Source organism: Rhyacophila brunnea, unplaced genomic scaffold (assembly GCF_057557595.1).
Source record: "Rhyacophila brunnea isolate RB1 unplaced genomic scaffold, BYU_Rbru_1.0 scaffold_16, whole genome shotgun sequence".
NCBI lineage: Eukaryota > Metazoa > Arthropoda > Insecta > Trichoptera > Rhyacophilidae > Rhyacophila > Rhyacophila brunnea.
This window is the reverse complement of record NW_028232816.1, coordinates 31,589,107-31,609,017: the sequence shown is the minus strand read 5'-3', so window position 1 is coordinate 31,609,017 and position 19,911 is coordinate 31,589,107. Positions and strand designations below refer to the sequence as shown.

Genomic DNA, 19,911 nt, shown 5'->3' with positions numbered 1-19,911 from the left:
TTTGAAATATTACCACACCAGAGATTCATTTACATATTATACAATGATAAATTGGGAACAGATATGTCGACCACCATTAGTAAAAAAAAAAAACAATATATACATATAACAATAATAAGTCAGAAGTAGCAAGGGTTACTTTTCTCCTTCGCAATCGAGACCTTAACCTAGATTTGAGACTGCGTATAGTTCGCTGTTAAATTTTCCCAATCTTTTACTACGGCATGGAGGTATGGACGCTAAATTACAGGAAAAAATCGAAGCCTTCGAGATGTGGCTGTATGGATGTATCCTTAAAATAGGTCAACAAATAAAAGAAGGATTAAAGATTCTGCGGTAATATCAAAACCAGCAGCAACATCATGAGATAGAGAACTAACTCATTATCCAAAGAAAGATTAATGACAAAAAATGTAGCAGAGGACGACACCATATTTAGTGGATTAAGAAACTCCGTGATAGGTACGAGAACGGCTTCACTGAACTTTTCCGGGTAGCAGACGATACAGCATTTGCTTTGATGGTAAGGAATGGCACGATAAGTTATGTATTAAGGAAAAAGAAAAGTAATTCTTACAGACTTATCACACGGCTCCTTTATAAAATAACTCTAAAAGTGGTCGGTATTCCCAATTTCATGTATTTTGACATGTCTCCTTTTTCTTGACACACAAGAACTGTTAATTTCATACTATTGTCATTTAACGTAAAATAATTGCAAGTATAATGAAAAATAATAATAAATATTTTGAATTTCAATGGATAAACCAGTAAAACATAACCAAAACTTTATGTGACTTACATAATTTGAATTATCTACTACTAGAATTATTGATTCAGGTTTCCTAATGTTGCTACAATTAGATACGAAAGAACTGCACTACGTAACAATGTTTCACCTGTTGAATAATGCTTCAAATACATTATCATCACGTTATGTGCCGTCACGGTGACAAATTTAGTCTATGGTTTCGTCATTCCGCAGAATATTTTGAATGATCACCATCTTTACAAATTCAATGATGGAGAGTGCCAACTCTAAATATATCAGTGTTTTAAACTATTATTCATGATAATTTCAGTTAATTTGAACAGTTTCTGCGTGTGCGTAGATTAAAATAACTTGTAATATTGCATATAATATAGATATTTTGAACCGAAGCCAACCTGCAGATCATAGATAATAGACGTAAACAGCAGACATAGATAATAATTTAATATAAAATCCACACAGAAAACCACTAAAAACAAAGAATGACGCAAGTCGAAAATGTGTAGGCCTGCAGATAATAGACAAAAACATTCAATGACTAGCGCGATACGCGTGAGGTGGCCTCATTGTTGTTCTGGTGATTTCGGCAGATTTTGCTAACTGACAATATTCGTTTAAAGGTTCAAATGTGCTACGGGATGGGAGCATCAGTCTGATAACATTTTAAATACCAAGAAAACGACATTACACACTTTTTTCCGTAGTGGCACCTTACTGTGACAGCACACAATGTGATCATAATGTGTTTGAATCTTAAATTACATAACTGTTGAATACATAGATTATTAAAAAATTAATAATGAGATTCAAATAAATTTGAAATATCAAGTATAGTAGGATTTGTCATACGGGATAAATAAATGATAGATTAGCCTATAAAAGTCTGCCCAGGTCTAATTTAAGCTATTGTTTTATTAGTGAAAGCCTCGAGGCGATGCAGTACGGTTTGAACAGGCCGTAAACAGACATCTGTACAAATTTGGCACATGTTTAATTTAAATGGCGGACATGACACATAATTAAGTTTCAATAATATGTAACAGCATTATACACATCGGAGTGACAACGAATGGAACATTTGCCACGGTTAATAGATACATATACCTACTCAAATCAAAACTTGATTTTACGATAAAAATATCAACTTGGTAAATCATTTCGACAGCATTATGTATTTATAGATCACAAGAGATATCCGAAATCTATTATGTTGATGAAGGTCGTATATTTATACCATGACTTTATCAGAATTACTTATTATAGTTTTGGAAATAAGAAAAAACTAGACAAAGACAGATATCATTGACACAGTAAAAAATACCTTGATATCAGAAGCAAAAAGTAAAATTTTAAAGTGACTCATAATCTGTCATCAAAAGTGCCTGTAAAATCTGTGTCCTGAAGAGGTATTAGCATATTTTAAGTTTGGGAAACACTGAACGGCAAAAAGTTTAGCATATAGCAATAATTTGTGAGAAAAAATATATACTTATATTGTAAAAGATCTAAATCCAATACATTTTTAAATAGATTCTTAATATGCCTCTTCTATTTTACTAAATTTAAAATACATCACATTTGGTATTTGATCGGTGTGAATAGGTTAAGTAATAATTCTAAAATTAATGTGTTTTTCAAAATGGCGCCCGAAGTGAATGTAGTATTTCGATGAAGTCGTATAAAATTTGTACCCGATTCACCTAAAGACCATTGATTGTACTTTGTGTACTATTTTTGTAGGTTATGTTTTAAATTATTACATTTGTCACGGTACTCCAGTGCGTCATTGTGTGGTTTGGCTACTGCTCCCTCCGCCTCCGCAAAGGCTGCATTTGCTAATGCTACTACTGCTCCCGAGGGTCAGGTAACCTTCATCGGTATTCTCCACTTCGCTACTCTCGTGCCGCCTCTGAAAATGTAACATTGCAAAATATTAAACGGAGAAAACAATCAAACTATTTTTGTTCAATGTTCATTCTTGGTGGGGAGTCATTATAAGATACATAAATGCATACTCTCGTAGCCCTCATAGTCAAACCATTTTTATATTATAAATTGACATTTTAGTTTTACTAATTTGTTTTTGGGAAATATAGAACTCGAGATAATAATATACTAAACATCATAAGATACATAAATGTATATTTTTTTTTGACCATGTCCAATCCTAAGAGCCGAGCCACACCGGGCGACTCTGGTCTCGAGACCAGTCGCCAAGACCAGACCGATGTATGCAGTTATATGGACCATGCCACACCTGGTCGCCCAGTAGTCGCACAAGCAAGCATATATCGGTCTGGTCTCAGCGAGTGGTCTCGAGACCAGAGTCGCCCGGTGTGGCTCGGCTCTAAGAAGATCATAATGGGCTTCCACAGAGTAGAGGTTTGTATCAACAGATTTTTGTTTTTATGAGAAATGAATGTTAGTCACTTGCTCAACCTATTAGGTCCACACTCTGACTCCAAACACTTTGAAAAACAATATGCGCATTTTTGCCAGACCCAAGATTCGAACCTGGGACCCACGACATTATAAGCCGACGCGTTAACCGCTCGGCCACCGTGGGAAATATTATAAACTTATCATACGGCAAATACACAACACAAAATGTTGCAATTTCTCCAAAATTACGCATCAATTGCAAACCACAATGTAAAAAGTTTACTGAATATAATAGGTAATTATATAACGTTATAAAGTTATAGTAAAAATAAGGTTTTATTAAAGAACCACCATTATACCTTTCATGGTATTAATATGTTATTTATTATGTGATGATAGATAACATGGCATCATAATTTTTATGATTTTTGTACCTTTTACTTTACTTTTCATGCTGTTTTGTGTGATACTGCATATATTTATTTCTTCTCTACATTGTTTTAATACTAATTCTTTGTTTTTAAATGTCATGTTGTGAATGTCTTAAATTTAGAATTTGTAATGTTCACAATCAGGGCTCAAAATGGACCGGAACACACCGGAGCGCCGTTCCGGTTCGTGAAATCTGTAAAGCTATCGCTCCGTCTCGTGGACAAAATAATTTGACCGTCTGAGCTAGATATGGCAAAAAAATCTAGCACACTTATGTTTATAAATTTGATAACCATGTTAATATCCTCAGAAAATTTTCGAGCGCTCTGGTTCGTAAACTTTTCCATTTCGAGCGCTGTTCACAATGTTAAAAATAATAAATTTCAATTTGAATTTTGAATACACATCTTTCTGACAAAGTTTCAAATTTCAACTCTCAAAGCTACCTCAAACATTCCATCTTTGACCATTTTGCATCAGTCATTATTGTAAAATTTGTTAGTAGTGAAGTACATATTATATTTTGCAGTACTTGCAATATTTCAAGAATCGTTATTATTTTGGCATAAGTAGATAAAGATTATTATTAGAAATATCGGTCTTAATATACCTTCAGTTCCGTTGCCAGACACATGAAAGCGTCTTCGACATTGGTATTATCTTTAGCTGATGCCTCCATCACGAACATAATCTCAGGAATGTAGCGACACATCGTCTCGGCTTCGGAGAATTCCACCTCCCTGGACTGAGACAGGTCACATTTGTTGCCGACTAGAAGCAGCAAGGCCTTGGTAGAAGTGTACCTTCGCACTTCGTCTATCCACCGTTGAAGCGACAGAAATGATGACCTCTTTGTGACATCATAAACTAAAAAAAGTGTACAACATTATGTTCAGTGACCAAAGGCTGTTATAACATTAAATTTGGTTATAATAATTAAACTAGCGCCTTTATTCCAATGTACCCATCACGAGTAAAAAAGTGATAATAACTCGCTAATCTCAGGCGTGGATCGATTGGAATAAAGGCACAGGACTGAAACATTAATAGTAATACGTGAAAAGTTTTTCAAGCCTCCAAGGTTTTGAAATTTTTTATCAAAGATACTTGAGTAATAAAAAACCATAAATACTGAAATAGCTATCGTCTTAAAAACAAACAACAATTGAATGAATTCTTTTGGTAAAACCAAAAAGTAGGCCAGGTATTTTTGGAATAAAATAAATCCCTTAAAAAACATGAAATAGGAACAGAATGACAAATATTTGTGAAAACTTACCAACACAACATGTTTATCGAGTTTATCGTGAATATTTTCACACTAGAATGATAAATATTGTTTAGAAAATATACACAGAATCTTTATTCAGAAGTTATGACATTTACATGAACCCGCGAGTTAACTCATCCGTAGCCTGACGCGGCATACATGCTTTGGCGAGTTAACTTGTCCGTGACACGGATCAGGAGTACTCACTATAGAAACATGTTAAGAACTGAGAGAATTTGGAGTAACTTTGTCAATTCCAAGATTTGAGAAACTGGGTGTTAAATAACAGTTTCACGCACCCACTAATTCATAGTTTTTAGGGTACTGTAACAAAATCTTTAAACACTACGGGCGCAGTGAAACGAAAAAGTTTGATGACTACTGAATTATACAAGGTTAAATGCCCATACCTATAATAACTCCGTTGGCAGATCGGTAGTAACTTTGGGTGATGGTACGAAACCGTTCTTGGCCGGCCGTGTCCCATATTTGAAGCTAAAAAGAGAAATGTTAAGTTAATTTTCTTTTCAGATAAATACAAACTTACTTCTGACACCATATTTCGTAAGATCTTAAATCTCGTCTGTCAGTCACAAGTTAGGACAATCGCCAAAGCCCAAAAGATGCTGACTTTCTTCCTACACTGTCTAACTACCTCGGTTTATGTCTGAAGACTCTTCACGCTCCTTCTCATTTGGATAAATATTAAAAAGGGTGCTGCACTATTGTACTGTGCACTATGTATTTATTCTTATTGCGATAAAATTTTATCCAAATATGTTGAAAACCTCCTATACAGATGGAAACTAAATGTATGAAATTAACCTCAAGTGACTTTGCATTGCAGGTTCATTTGCAGAGAACTTCACACTATTGCCATGACATTTATTTGCCAATTTGCAGGGCTTATAAAAAGACAACTGTCACGATGAGTAGATATGCAGCCAGTAATACTACTGTATTATTTAGTTGAAAAATCGTGTAGAATCTGTGTATTATTAATATACAGTCGAACTCGGTTATTACGATGACGGACATAGCGAGATATCGGATATAATGAGGAAACATTCGTTGACATTATGTTATGATTTTCTTCATATATTTATTCACTTTTATAACGAGTTACTTATCGGATATATCGAGCAAAAATATCGTCAAAAATTTTCTTAAAACTGTCAATGTGTCCATCGTTTAAAAACATTTTCGACCCTAAGCAATAAAATCCAACCGTAGACCGATGCCGCCGGGGTCGAATTACGTTTATGACACTAGTTAAGTGTCTAATTGGCCGACAGCATAAAAAAAGTATCCACGCCATGTAAAAAATCCAAGCTGACGTCAGTAGGTACCTACCACTATTCATTACAACAAACAACTTCTTTTATAGTTTATGAATGCCATGCTTGTTTCGGGGAAAAATTCTAATTGTGTATTCTTGTTTGAATTGCAACTTTTTGTGTTATGTGGCCGCTCATTTAAAAATACCTATTCTCTGATATACTGAGTAATGCTTATAACGAGCAAATTCAGTCGGTCCCATCTTCCTTGCAATAACCAAGTTCGACTGTATATATTATTGTAACACTAGAACAGGCCATGAGGCCTGTAGTGTATTTAGTAATAGAAGTGAAACAATCATAACACCTAGGCTTTGAAAAAGTCACATAAATATATTGGATGTCACCGGGAATTGAGTCCGGAGCCCTCGGATGAAAGGCCAGTGCCTTATGCACTGGACTATGGGGGTCAGAAGCTACACTCGAGTAAGTAAGCACAATGGACACAAAATATTGCCGCCATATTGTGTGAATAAGAAAATCAGAATGGCAACTGAGCGATGTTCAAATTTGTGGAGTTTGCCAATTTAACCATGCTTCACGTGCTTGCTAAATAATTTCAAATGTCATAACAGAAATAATGTATAAGGGTCCTTCTTTTTATATTCCAAGTTATTTAAGTTTATCCCATGTGGGAAATGCTTTTTGTTCAATACATTTTCATACTAAAACGGAAGTTTTTTTTTTAGCAACTCCGTTACTCTCAGGCATAGTTACATTTGTTGGATATAACCTCTTGAAAAAAAGAGGAAAGTATACACAGTAGAACCTTTATATAATGGACCAATGCGGATGACGGGGAGTACGTTAATGCCAAAAGTCCGTTATATAAAACACAAACCAAATCCTGTTCATTCGTCATAGAATGATATATCCAGACACACCCGTTGTGGAGTGATGTTAATGTTCGATGTCGACGCACTTGCTTTCGGTAATCCTGCTTTGAAAAACGAATCAAGTTTTGTTTTTGCACTTTTGAAGTCTGGTGTTTTTTTAAAATTAACTCTCTAAAATTACAAAATTGCTTACAATATTCGCGAGTGGAGAACTACATGGTTCTAAGTGTTTGTCCTTGACGAAACAAAAGTAACAATGTGGCAGCTTAGAATACTACTTCATTGTTGAGTTTGTTTTTTCAAGGACGAACATTTAGAACCTTGTAGTATTAGGCTCGCGTATTGTCAAATTTCATTATCTGACGAATAATCAATAAATTTTATTACATCGTCGAGATGCGACAACTTTGTTTTTGGGCGTATTGTTGGTAAATGTGCCGCAGAGGTGGACATGAGTTTTTACAACTTTCTTTTTAGTCCAAACCTAACCTAACCTGATCTAACCTACCCCAACCTAATATTACCTCATATAATCTTAGTTTGTGATAATGGTGTATTAAAATGTATGAAAATTTTCAATTTTCAATTAACGATTATTGGATTGAAAAGCCGATTCGCCGACAGAAAAAGGTATTTATTATAATTGTCTAGATGGAATAAACTGTTTTCGTAAAAAAAAAATTTATAAAAGCTCGTGTCCACCTCTGCGGCATAATTACCGTGTTATTTCTTCTTCCTCGCTATCTTCATTTTCCAAGATCATAACTTCATCTGCTATATCACTTTCAGTCAAAATGTAAAACCCAGGGTCATCTTTATCTACTTCTAACCATTGTCAACTTATTAAAAGGAGTAATAAATGCATTCATTCACTTTGAGTAAACAAATTAAACTGCTGTGCAGCTGTGTGAATTAGCGGCGAATGCCAGTGCTACGTTCAAGACGGCATTATGACTCGAATTCGAGTGCGAAAGGTATCATGCACAGAACATTGATTACAAGTGGTGATACATGGATTTAAACATGACATAATATAGGTAATAGGATGTTTTTAACAATTTTCACATTTTACAGGATATTTTTAGTCCGTTATATCCAAGGTCCATTATATCGAGGTTATACTGTACTTTATTTTCATATAAAATTATTATCATAACTAATATATAAAAAAATAAATGAATTCCAAGGAATAGAGATAAGGGGTGTCATAATATTATCATTAAAAATATGTAGGTAATAGATAAGTAATTAGACCATATTCTATATGTATGACAAATACGGATTGATATTTTTCTGTGATTAATCGATTTGCGGATGCATATTACGTGCATAACTTTTGCAATTAGTAACCCTAATCTACTCTAACTGAATTAGATGACTACATATTATTTAGATATTATTATGATAATATCGCTATAGTGTGTCAAAGCATATATCAACAGATTTTGGATATAGAAAATAAGCATGTTATGTTGCCAATCATTTTACCTTCACTTTTTTCCCATCTACGACTACAGTTTTCATGGAGAAGTCCACGCCAATAGTATTTCCATGTCTTTCTATAAAATTTCCTGACTTGAGTCTTTGTACTATACACGTCTTACCCGTGCCACAGTCGCCTATAAGTACTATTTTAAATAAAAAATCAAAATGTTCATCATTCGAGACACTCATGAGAGTTGTAGGATTACGACTCGTCATGATAATAATAATATGTCTCGCAAGACATCTGTCAAAACTCAAAAGAAAAGTGTTTATCACACGGCCATCTTTTTTATCAGACAAACAACTGCATAAAATTAAAATAATATTAGGCTATTCACTTAATATATTTACCTACACACTCACTAAATAATCTAAAACGACGTATCGCAGCGAAATAATAAAATAATATTTATCATTACGCGTAAAAAATATCGTTTAAAAAAATGTATTTTTAAAAAATCAAAGCTTTTTTTAAGAAATTACAACAAATTCGCTTCCACCTATACATTGATGAAAGCTTTCAAATAACAAACCAAACTACAGCAAAAATTGGCTATAATATTGTTTAATTTTATCAATGTGAATAAAATAGAGTAATATAATATTTATTCAGCAAATTTTGTGTAGCTACAATGTGACATTCTAAACAAATTGGTCCGTTTTGTATAATTTTTATGTACCTCTTGTTTTAGACTATTTTACGATATTAATTTACTATTTTTTATTTGATAGCAATAGAGAAATCTGTACAACTTGATCTCACTCTTGATAATTGTCAAATGGGCTATGGCGCGTAGCTGTCAAAGTCAAAAAGATAAACACCCCAAATCTGGAGCCGGCTACATTTTAAATATTTCGAGTTTAGACCAACTCAAAAAATGCATAAATTTCAAAAAAAGATAGTCCTAATTACTATAGCACTATTATGTATATTTTCAAACTCCCGAGTTTCATCTAGCCTTGTTGTAAATGAGGCAAGTAATTTGAATTTTGTGATAATTCTTAGTGCTTTGCATAAAATATCACGATAACAATACTTTATTCGGATTTATGGCGATAAACTAAGACAATTCAAACTCTTTAATTCAAGATCAATATTATTATTTATTTATATTTTACAGATACCTGAGGATTTCAATAAATCTGGTCACTCAAACAACTGGGCAGTTCTTGTAGACACGTCAAGATTTTGGTTCAATTATCGCCATGTCGCTAACGTGCTGTCGATCTATCGCAGCGTTAAACGCTTGGGCATTCCCGACAGTCAGATAATTCTGATGGTGGCCGATGATATGGCATGTAATCCTCGCAATCCGCGCCCCGCCACTGTCTTCAATAATGCTGACCAGCACATCAACGTTTACGGAGACGATGTCGAAGTGGATTACAGAGGGTATGAGGTTAGTTGAATCCATTCTCCATTGATTTGCATTCTCGGCCACTGACTAACAGACGGGTAATATAATACAGTTTTAAAGATAAAGATACCATAATGTCTTCTGATAATCCTAAAATATTGTGTTAATTGGTTACATAAAATAATGGAGGAGTAAAGATACAGTAACTATTGCGTTTTCTTTAGAGAGTTTTGTAAATTTTATCATGAAGTTGAAGAGTCCAGCGAAAGCAAACCGAGGGGAGTGTCTTGAATCTGAGGTTTGCTTATTGTGGAGTCGTTGATATATTTGTGAGTATTTAAGGTATATCACGAGATTGTCAGCATCCGTCTTCAGCAACACATTTCAAAAGCCTTGTCGGATGCCAACATAATAATATGTCCAATGTGGTACCCATAAAAGTATTAAATAAAAAGAGGGGTAAGGAATCGACTTTCTCATACAACTGAATGAAGCAGGCCGACAACTTACGATAAATAGCGATGCGATAAAAAAAAATCAGGACATCACGGAGGATTTACTTTGGTCATTATAACGTACCCATATAATATGATGTTAACGTGGAAATTTTGCCGCAACTTGATTACCAGCCCGCCTCACCATACTTTTTCACCATACCAGCCTGCTTCACCATACTTTCATATAACCTGCCGCCCCTAGGTGGTACCTCTATAGGTACCAATATTTATCTTGATTCCTAGCCAGCGTACGTATCTGCAAATTTTAGTTATAAAGTATTTGCACATTTTAATTTATTGAATAGCTAATCATGAGATGTAGGATTGTAACCATCGGGTTTGAGTCGTGTCTGGCACCATATTTTCTTCGAGATCCTTTGTAATAGGTAAATATGTTTCTGAGGTGTCTCCAAATTATGTATGTTCAATAAAATATTGCTCTGTCTACATTCGGGCATTTTTTAATTCGCTAGATGAACACATCGCAGTGCATGTGTAGTCTGCTCATTGCTGAATGGTGACTAAAAGTGATTGACAACAATAACATGATGTTTTCACTTCATGTGGGTCTATTCTGTACTTATCCACCGCTAAAGTGATAAAGTGATAGATATTATCAAACTTAGGGTAGGTTTGTATCAAAGCATTAGCACTTATTGTAACAATTACAATAAGTTGGTTGTATTTGTTGCAATAAGCATTACATTTTAACAGTGCCTCTCTTGCTGCTGTTAAAATATAGCACTTATTGCAACAATACAACCAACTTATTGTAATTGTTACAATAAGTGCTAATACTTTGATACAAATCTACCCTAAGTTTGATAATATCTATCACTTTAGCAGTCGATAAGTATAGAATAGACCCAATGGTATTTGTATTATCACCAAAACTGGATTTTCAAGCTCTTTGATATATCCATGTGTTTTATTATTATTAGTTACAGTCTCTCACAAGTATACCAGAAAATGTAACATAAACCGATATAAACTTAAGATAAATTTCAGCAATTTATCAGATTCATTAAACCTAATGTTCCGTAGGTTACAGTTGAAAACTTTGTCCGGCTTTTAACTGGTCGGCTACCTCCGGGCACCCCTCGCTCGAAGCAGCTGCTTTCTGATGAAGGAAGTAATGTTCTCATTTACCTGACAGGACACGGTGGAGATGGCTTTCTCAAATTTCAAGATTCAGAAGAGGTGACGAGCCAAGAAATGGCAGATGCTTTGGAGCAAATGTGGCAGAAACGAAGGTAATAAATAATTCATTATGGTCTTATATTAAACGATATTTTCTTATAGAAAACTTGTTAAAAATACTGTTTTATTAATAATCTTTCTACTATAATTATTCTGAAACAGTTTTTTTATCAATTATTATAGTGTTAATGCTATCGACTGCAGTGACGTCCCAAGACATAATGCCGCCCCATTATTTATACCGTATTTTTATCATCCTTTCATGACACCAATATCTAAGAATGTTTTACTAACAAGATATATACCAATATACCACTAAATCTAATTTAAATGCCATATCTGCTTCAACCGACAATATTGCGAGTCCACGGTTTTAGGTAGATTTGCAAATACACCTAACAACTTCCAAAACTCACGAATGACTGGCAAAAATATTTGGATAAATTTAAATTAGGTAGAAAGTATGTACCTACCCATAATTCAAATGTGCACATGTCATTGCTGATCACCAAGGACAAGCGACGTCCAAGGACGACGGAAGTAAACCAGACATCGCGAACCCAACAAAAAATATAGTCCTGTTAAACCTTTTATAGTAATTCATACATTTTGTTTCCAACCAGTAGGCCGATTTTTTAATGGAAATGTATTTCCGTTATACTAAGTTTAGGTAGCTATTTCTATATAAACCTAATTATTTTCCTCGATTTGCCGCCCTTTGGGTAACTGCCGCGCAAGCGACGCTCAATCTGCCTACCCCCACGGGACGTCACTGATCGACTGAGGGTATATGAAAATTCTAATTGAATTTCTTTTTGTACTATTCGATTGAATCATTCTTAGCGATCCAGATTTCGCCTTTCAGCATATTCAGGCACTATCTTCCGTTTATATAATAAATTAACATGTTAAAAGATTGTGAACACGACTTTATTCAATCACGCCAGCTCCAGAGCAACTTACTTATGCTAGGCCTTCGAATTAAAATACTTACTATTGATAACATGTTAAACCTACATATTAAAAGGTTGTAAAAATAACATTTGGTAACCAATAAAAACTGCCCAGGTATAAATCATTATCTCATATGAGGTTAATTATATACCTGGTATTCCGAAAAATCCAACATGTGATATTAAATTTACTATCGATTGCTAAAAACCAATTGAATGTAATAGTACAAAACTTGAATCAATTAGAATCAATTGTCTTGGTAATAAGAACCAATTGTGCAGTGGCGGAGACTCCATACTAGGCAATTATTGAAAGCCTATTATTTAATAATTTCAGTATTAGTATAGATCAGATGTGGGCAAATGCGGCTCTTCGTTGGTTTAAGTGTGGCTCCCAATCTCTTGATAAAAATATAGGTATTTTCTTTCTCTATTATACGTATATTTTTGCAACTTTTCCTTTCTAAATGTTGTAAGTGACAAGATGCGCGTATATGAATGCAACTGTCAAAGACGTACGTATTGGTGTATGCGTGTGTGCATAATCAAATATCCTAATTTAAAGAACACTGCTTGCCGACTATTTTCCATTTTCAGTTCAACATATAGTTGTGAATCGCTATATACTCCTCTATGAAGTTTGTAAAATCAAAACATGGTTCACAGCTAACAAACGAGCATTTGACAGATTTGCTGCAAAAGGCTGTAACAAATTTTACACCAAATTTTAGAGATTTAGCTAAAAATAATAAATAAACTTTTTATTATATTTTATTTTCATTAAATAAAATTTTAACTTCTTAATTATTTTGTGTTTTCTTTCTCATTTTTTATTTTCTGATATATGTATTTTTATAGCAATTAAGATTTGTCTAGGAATGTAATTAAATTTGAATTTGTGTATTTAATACTACGTGAGAACGTGACTGTGGTGTGGCTCATTATATAGATGTAAATACAGAATGTGGCTCGCGTTGACCTTATGTATGCCCATCCCTGGTATAGATAATTAGATAGTGCACACGATTGCCGGGTTATTACCGCGTCGGCTCATAATGTCATGGGTCCCGGGTCTGGCAAAATTATATGTTTTTTTTCAATATGTGCTTGGATCCTGAGTATGGACCTAATAGGATGAGCAAGTGGCTTACATCCATTTCTCATAAAAAAAAATTGTTTTTAATGCAAGTTCCTTTTTGTTGCCTATCATAGCCTACCTTCCTTCAACAGGCACTCTTCCCCACTCTAATGGTGTTTGTATTGCTTATTCACAGATACAATGAAATATTCTTCATGATTGATACATGTCAAGCAGCATCTATGTATGAAAAGTTCTATTCTCCCAACATATTAGCTGTCGCAAGCAGTCTTGTCGGAGAAGATTCACTGTCGGTAATTAGACAACTCATATACTTCATGTATTTACCCATTGGAATATTACAATCAAATGTCTAATTGGTCAGATTGAAATATTTTATGTACAATAATTTACATGTAACCTTATTTTTTATCCATAAAAGTGTATGCGGTGATGTCAAAACTGCTCCTAACCAGTGGCGGCCGGTGATTTTTTGGATTGTAATTTTTGAGGGTGCGCTGAAAACCTACCTTATTGAAAAATGAAATCAATTCGCCGTTATTTTTGATTTGACAAAACGTTATTGACATTTGGGAAATTTTTAATAAAACATGTTGCGAGTTACTTAAATCTTTATTGGATTTGTTTTAAGAAATGATTGCATCTCTTATAGTAGATAAATACCTCTTACTTTCAACGTAAGTCATCTTATTCTATATAAGTACATTATCTTTAGCAATTTGTACACTGTATGAATAATGATTATTATGAAACTGCACTTTGTGAAATAGTATTAAGATTTATTAGCTTATCACTAGAATTCATGAATTAATAATTTTCTATACCTATTATAAATAACCGACATCATTTCGCGTTTAGTCAACACGCAGGATAATGAAATATTAATTTTCCAGAAATGCGGTAGGTACCAAAATTATTTTTATCTTCACTGATTTAATTTGCAGTACACATAAATCAAAATATCTTACTGATACACTCTCACATTAGCCTATTGCTAGTGCCTACACTGTAACTTCAGAAAAGGCTGAAACATGTTACCTAATCTCAAAAATCGTCGGCTTAACAAAACATGCAACCAAGCTCCTTGATAACCCGTCAATATATTCTAGTTAAGTTATAAATTAATGTTTTAATAATGTTTAATAATGTTTAATAATGTTTAATAAGGTAACATAAATTCTACAGCGCGATGGGTGAATGTAATTTAAATTCAGTAGAATCGTTTTTAATAGTAAAATCTAAATTCTAAATACGCAATAATATTAAAATGGCAACACCATCCATTGTGAAATTATTGTGTGTCGCGTTATTAGTAAAGAAGAACCCCATCGCGCTTCCGATATGTTTTGAGCTTGAGATTGCATTGTGAACCCCGTCGCAATCAGTTAGCGTCCAAGGGCCAACCGATAAAGGCTGACTGTCGGGAAGTTAAATTAAAATAATGTACTCGTAAAAAAAAAATAAACATAATAAAAGTGAAGCTTTAAAAGAAAAATTGTGTTGTTTTCCCCGTGTCCCTTTATCACATTACAGTCCCGAGTCTAAAAAAAAAATATATAAAAATCTACAAATAGTTATACTTAATAAAATCTTTGACACCTGGGGGTCGCCGACTGAGCTAAACCATATGAAAGACCCTGAGGATATGTCATTACCTACATTCTATTATATTTCTTGCCCATTTTAAATTTAGAAAATAATGAATTCTATTGTATTTAGTTTAACAGGCATTTTACATACGAAATTGCTAAATATGATACTAAACATAATTTGAGCGTGAACAGTAAGTCGCAGCGTCTATAATAACCAACCATAATTCAAATCTGTAATTGCTCTCTACTCAGAACAATATGATGTCATTTTACCCGGTCGGCGCACGATATTCTGGAACTTATGCATGGCGTAAACGATTAGCACGGTTTAAGTTGTTTTATAATGGCTTTAGTTAATACTAAGCTTTGGGTTCATTTTAAGTAAACAAAATATATTGCTGGATGACGTATACGGTGCATAGTGCCTGTATTATCACCGATTGGGAATGCGGGCACATCGGTTTATGGTTTGCATTACAATAAGTGAGCGATAATATTAAAAACCTATGAAAAAATATGACTTACGATGTTTCATAGCAATGCAAGCAGTGCAGTGCACTTGCATGATGTTAGACCAGCCGCCGCTGCTCCTAACTCATTTGTTATTAGTTACTTGCAACCCTTTAATCCTCAGCCTTCAATTATTCAAATCTTTTGGAATTTTGATATACTTAGATAATATTCCTTGAACAGATTCAGATGCTTTTTTTAGTAGATATAAAAGATTGAAATTTAAAAAATATTATGTATTAATTATAATGTTATCATTTACAATTACAGCATCACATAGATTCGGTCATAGGAGTCTATATTATTGACCGCTATACGTACTTCGCGTTGGAATTCTTGGAGAGAGTAAAGCCTGACAGTACTAAGAGTATTGGTGAATTTGTAAGTGTAATATTATATTTTAAACGTCTTCCTGCACCATCCCCTATCAAATCCCATCAGGGTAATCTTCACCCTATTTACCGCTGCCTGGACAAGTTCAATGGAGCTGAACTCATACCAATCACGGAGATTCATGCGGAATTTACTATTTTTTTCCCACATTGTAGAATTTAAATTTAAAAAAAAAATTAATAAAAACCTATAGCGAAAGGCCGTAATGACGACCAGCCATATAGTGAGGTAGAAGTGTATAATAATCAGTTAGTTTTAGGCAATACCTTTTAATATTGATTTAAATACATCGTTACATTTGCATATTATATTTAATATGAAACTTTCCTCTGAAAGTGATAATTTTTAAATTTCAATAGAAAAACTAAAATAATATGTATTTATTTCAAATGATATGTAAATTACATTTTTAAATGATAATAAATTTACATTATTTTTCTAGTTGACAGTGTGTCCGAAAAGAGTTTGCATTTCCACAGTCGGAGTGAGGAAAGACTTGTACCCTCGGGATCCAAATAAAGTACCGATAACCGACTTCTTTGGATCCGTAAGACCCGTAGAAATCACACTCTCCGGATTAAACATTACTACTCCGGAGAATACCAAAGTGTTAATTGAAATTGAAAGGTAAATTGTATTATTTTTTTGTACTTCTCAAACAAATAGGTACCTACTTATGTTGTGGTGGGAAAACTGCTCCTAACTCACTTTTTAATTATGTGTCACTTATACTTGTTTAATCTTCACCACCCCTTTTATCATTTTAAAATATTGCAATTTAAACTCTCAAAGAATAATACATGGCAGTTATTACCATGAGTAAAATAAATGTATCTATAAAATAGTAAGAAACTGTATTGTATTTGTAACTGTATTGTATCATCGCCCACCGTGGCCGCGCGGCATAAGCGTTGGACTATCATGCCGTGGGTCCCAAGTTCGAATCCTGGGTCTGGCAAGTACACATATTGTTTTTCAATTTGTGTGTGAGTCAGGGTATATACCTAATAGGTTGAGCAAGTGGCTGACTTCCATTTCTCGTAAAAACAAAATCTGTTAATACAAACCTCTACTCTGTGGAGGCCCATATGATCCTATTAGGATCGGACATGGTCGAAGAAGAAAAAGTATTGTATTTCACTCTAGATGTCTATGTAATATAATCATTCTAAAAGAATTGCTACCACAACTAGGTTTTCAAAGTGAAACTTTATGATATCACTAATTATTAGTAAAATCAATTAGAATACTGTTATCTATGTCGTTATCTGTATAAGGCATGGATTATCTGGAATTAGAAAATCATAAAACATATTGATATCGACTCTTACCATTTCCTCTGACCCAATGAGTACTCCTGTACAGATTGCTAAAACCCGATTATGTCTTTGACGATGCCGTTAAGTGGATTAGTAGATTTACCTAACCTGTTTATATGCATTTGTTTTTTAACACGGCAGGTCAACAGCGAGTTGTCAAATGTCGTTTAATAGTATTGCAAAATATTTTTAACATGTCATACTTGATTCCAAATTCATTTGATTAGAATATCCAATTTGATTAAAGTCCAATTGGAGATTCTAATCGAATGCATTTAGAATCAAGTAAGACGCAGTGCCATGTGTTAACAATTATTGTAAATAACCGATTTGTTGGAAGCAATAAAAATAACAGAAACGTGTTAACTACATACTTAGAATAGCACTGCTGGAACTGTTGGTTCTTCTAACTGTACATCAGTTAAAATAAAAAAACATTTTATGTGACACCATTATTATATTTAACCGGTTCTATGCCTTCAGTGAGTTTTTTGCTCTATGACGCGACGCCGTGATCGACAGGCTGCACATACAAATTTCGTGAGTTATCTCATTCGACTTTAATTACTAGCCACTGTCAATTGATTTGCATCATCTAAAAAATTAAACCAACAGTGACATCTGTTTGAATAATTATGAAATACTAAGCCACAAATTATCAGTATTATAGCAATTGTCGCATTCAACGTGTGTTGTTAAAAATCTGCGGCCTATCAGATACTGCCATAGTAATATCGTGAGGCATAGAAAGGTTAAGTTGTACATACAATAAATAACTTTATAAAGTAAATAAATTTTAATGTCGGAATTTTTTGCTTTCAGCACCCAGCAATCGGAGAAAAATCTTCCACGATATTATGAAGCCGCTTCGTTTCCTAGTCATTTATTTAATGATTAAATAATTAAAAGAACAGAAGATTGTTTAATTTTATTCCAAACATGTCGCACCGTTAGTGTAAAACCAAGGCATCTGCAAATTTTTCAATTTCAAGATTAAATGCAAAACAACTGCAAAAATCGTGAACTTGATAATGTAAAAGTGAAAGAACATGCAATATAATGTAGATATAAACCAAATATTATGGTTTTTTTTAGAAACTCTATTTCTCCTAACAAAACGAAGACTTCAAACCCTAATATATTATCCAAAATATGTCTTTTGCAGATGCCTTGGTTTTACACTCACGGTGCGATGTATCATCGACCCTTATATTTTCCAAAGTCCAATTATGTAAATTATTATCTCACAACCAAAATCTAATTACTAAGAGGTTGTTTAAGAGCCCACGTGCCCTGTAGAGGCCAAAAATTAAGAAATTGTGGTATCTCTGAGAACTGTTTGAAAGATCAATAAGTAGACTTTTTTAGGAAAGATTATTATGCCTTGTCTTTTCTTGTCCTAGAAATTAATCATATAAAAGATATTAATACCATAAAAAGATTTTTTTGTAATCATTGTCGTTTATCCATAATATTTTTTATTCATTTTTAATGCGGCAGCAGGGATTGGGTAACAAATCTAGCAGGTGCCGTTGACTTTCACATTTACCCCGCCCACTATCTATAGCTTTTCGTCGCTTCAATCGCGGAATACAGCATGTTTCTGGATACATTCTCAATACTTGTGATAGTAGCAATAGTGATAAACACCTGGCCTGCAGGTAAAACTAATGATGTTAACCTATAAGTTATTGCGAGCTGTCGCATCCACATGTGGTTATCGAAAGCGTGTAGCCTAGCGGTCATGATTATTAGGATCATTAGTGTCTTTAGTTTAGGGACGCTTCAGATGGTTGCATCAATTCATGAGTGCCACAGGTCTATCAGTGGCCACAGGTCTTGAGTGTTGTAAAATACCGAGACGAGTGCGGTCAACCCGTTGATAAAGCTGTTCGATAGCCAAATCATCCGGGTCATGAGGTCCTAATGAAGATTAAGAAGTAATATTCTCCATTTACTTAAATAATTTATATTTTTTCCATTTCTGGGGGAGTCTACATCCGAAAACCCCCCCTTTGTATGCGTGCCTGATTTTAATGGTAATTAAAAATTATATATTATAGTAAAATACATTCAGTTAGTTCTAATTGATACTATTCCGTTCGAGTCATTTTATGCACCCAAGTTTCGCCCATCGGCATTTTCAGTAACTATGCGTACCCACCAATGGCAAATGCACACTGACAGATACAGTTAATTTTAGTTAAACAAATTAATATAATAAAAGAATGTAAAAATCTGATTACTTAGTTAATAAACACAATATAAAAACTGGTGTTGGAAACATAGTGGATACATTTCAGAAACTCACGATAAATACATTCAGTAAGCGCATTAAAATGTCATTACACATAAACAATGGAACTAGGTAAGGTGTAGGGAACTTATTAAAATTAGGTAACGAGAAATGTCACTAAATTGTCTAAACAATGGAGCTAGGTTTTTTCTTACTGACCTTCCCTAATAGCCCATTACT

At 33.8% G+C, this 19,911-nt stretch overlaps 2 protein-coding genes across 2 annotated transcripts; one reads left to right on the top strand and one right to left on the bottom strand.

The window, feature by feature from the left end:
- Positions 1-665: 665 nt before the first annotated feature.
- Rab19 (RAS oncogene family member Rab19) lies at positions 666-8,797 on the bottom strand. The gene is made up of 4 exons (XM_085943441.1): positions 8,518-8,797; positions 5,267-5,351; positions 4,197-4,453; positions 666-2,681 (listed from the first exon to the last, which is right to left on the bottom strand). The coding sequence occupies exons 1-4, from the start codon at positions 8,728-8,730 to the stop codon at positions 2,556-2,558; spliced, it is 681 nt and encodes a 226-aa protein (XP_085799567.1). The 5' UTR covers positions 8,731-8,797; the 3' UTR covers positions 666-2,555.
- A 507-nt stretch (positions 8,798-9,304) lies between these two features.
- Positions 9,305-18,351, top strand: PIG-K (Phosphatidylinositol glycan anchor biosynthesis class K). Its single transcript, XM_085943440.1, has 7 exons — positions 9,305-9,488; positions 9,636-9,914; positions 11,414-11,622; positions 13,797-13,914; positions 15,994-16,104; positions 16,559-16,743; positions 18,258-18,351. The coding sequence occupies exons 1-7, from the start codon at positions 9,393-9,395 to the stop codon at positions 18,331-18,333; spliced, it is 1,074 nt and encodes a 357-aa protein (XP_085799566.1). The 5' UTR covers positions 9,305-9,392; the 3' UTR covers positions 18,334-18,351.
- Positions 18,352-19,911: the final 1,560 nt, after the last annotated feature.

What these genes read in the sequence shown, in the direction of transcription:
- Rab19 (XM_085943441.1), bottom strand. Translation starts at nt 8,730, where the DNA reads ATGACGAGTCGTAATCCTACAACTCTCATGAGTGTCTCGAATGATGAA. An exon ending in TAGATGGGAAAAAAGTGAAG is followed by an intron (nt 5,352 to 8,517) that starts GTAAAATGATTG and finishes TTCTCTTTTTAG; the next exon opens with CTTCAAATATGGGACACGGC. An exon ending in TGCCAACGGAGTTATTATAG is followed by an intron (nt 4,454 to 5,266) that starts GTATGGGCATTT and finishes CACTTTTTTTAG; the next exon opens with TTTATGATGTCACAAAGAGG.
- PIG-K (XM_085943440.1), top strand. Translation starts at nt 9,393, where the DNA reads ATGCATAAATTTCAAAAAAAGATAGTCCTAATTACTATAGCACTATTA. An exon ending in TGGATTACAGAGGGTATGAG is followed by an intron (nt 9,915 to 11,413) that starts GTTAGTTGAATC and finishes AATGTTCCGTAG; the next exon opens with GTTACAGTTGAAAACTTTGT. An exon ending in GTGTTAATTGAAATTGAAAG is followed by an intron (nt 16,744 to 18,257) that starts GTAAATTGTATT and finishes TTTTGCTTTCAG; the next exon opens with CACCCAGCAATCGGAGAAAA.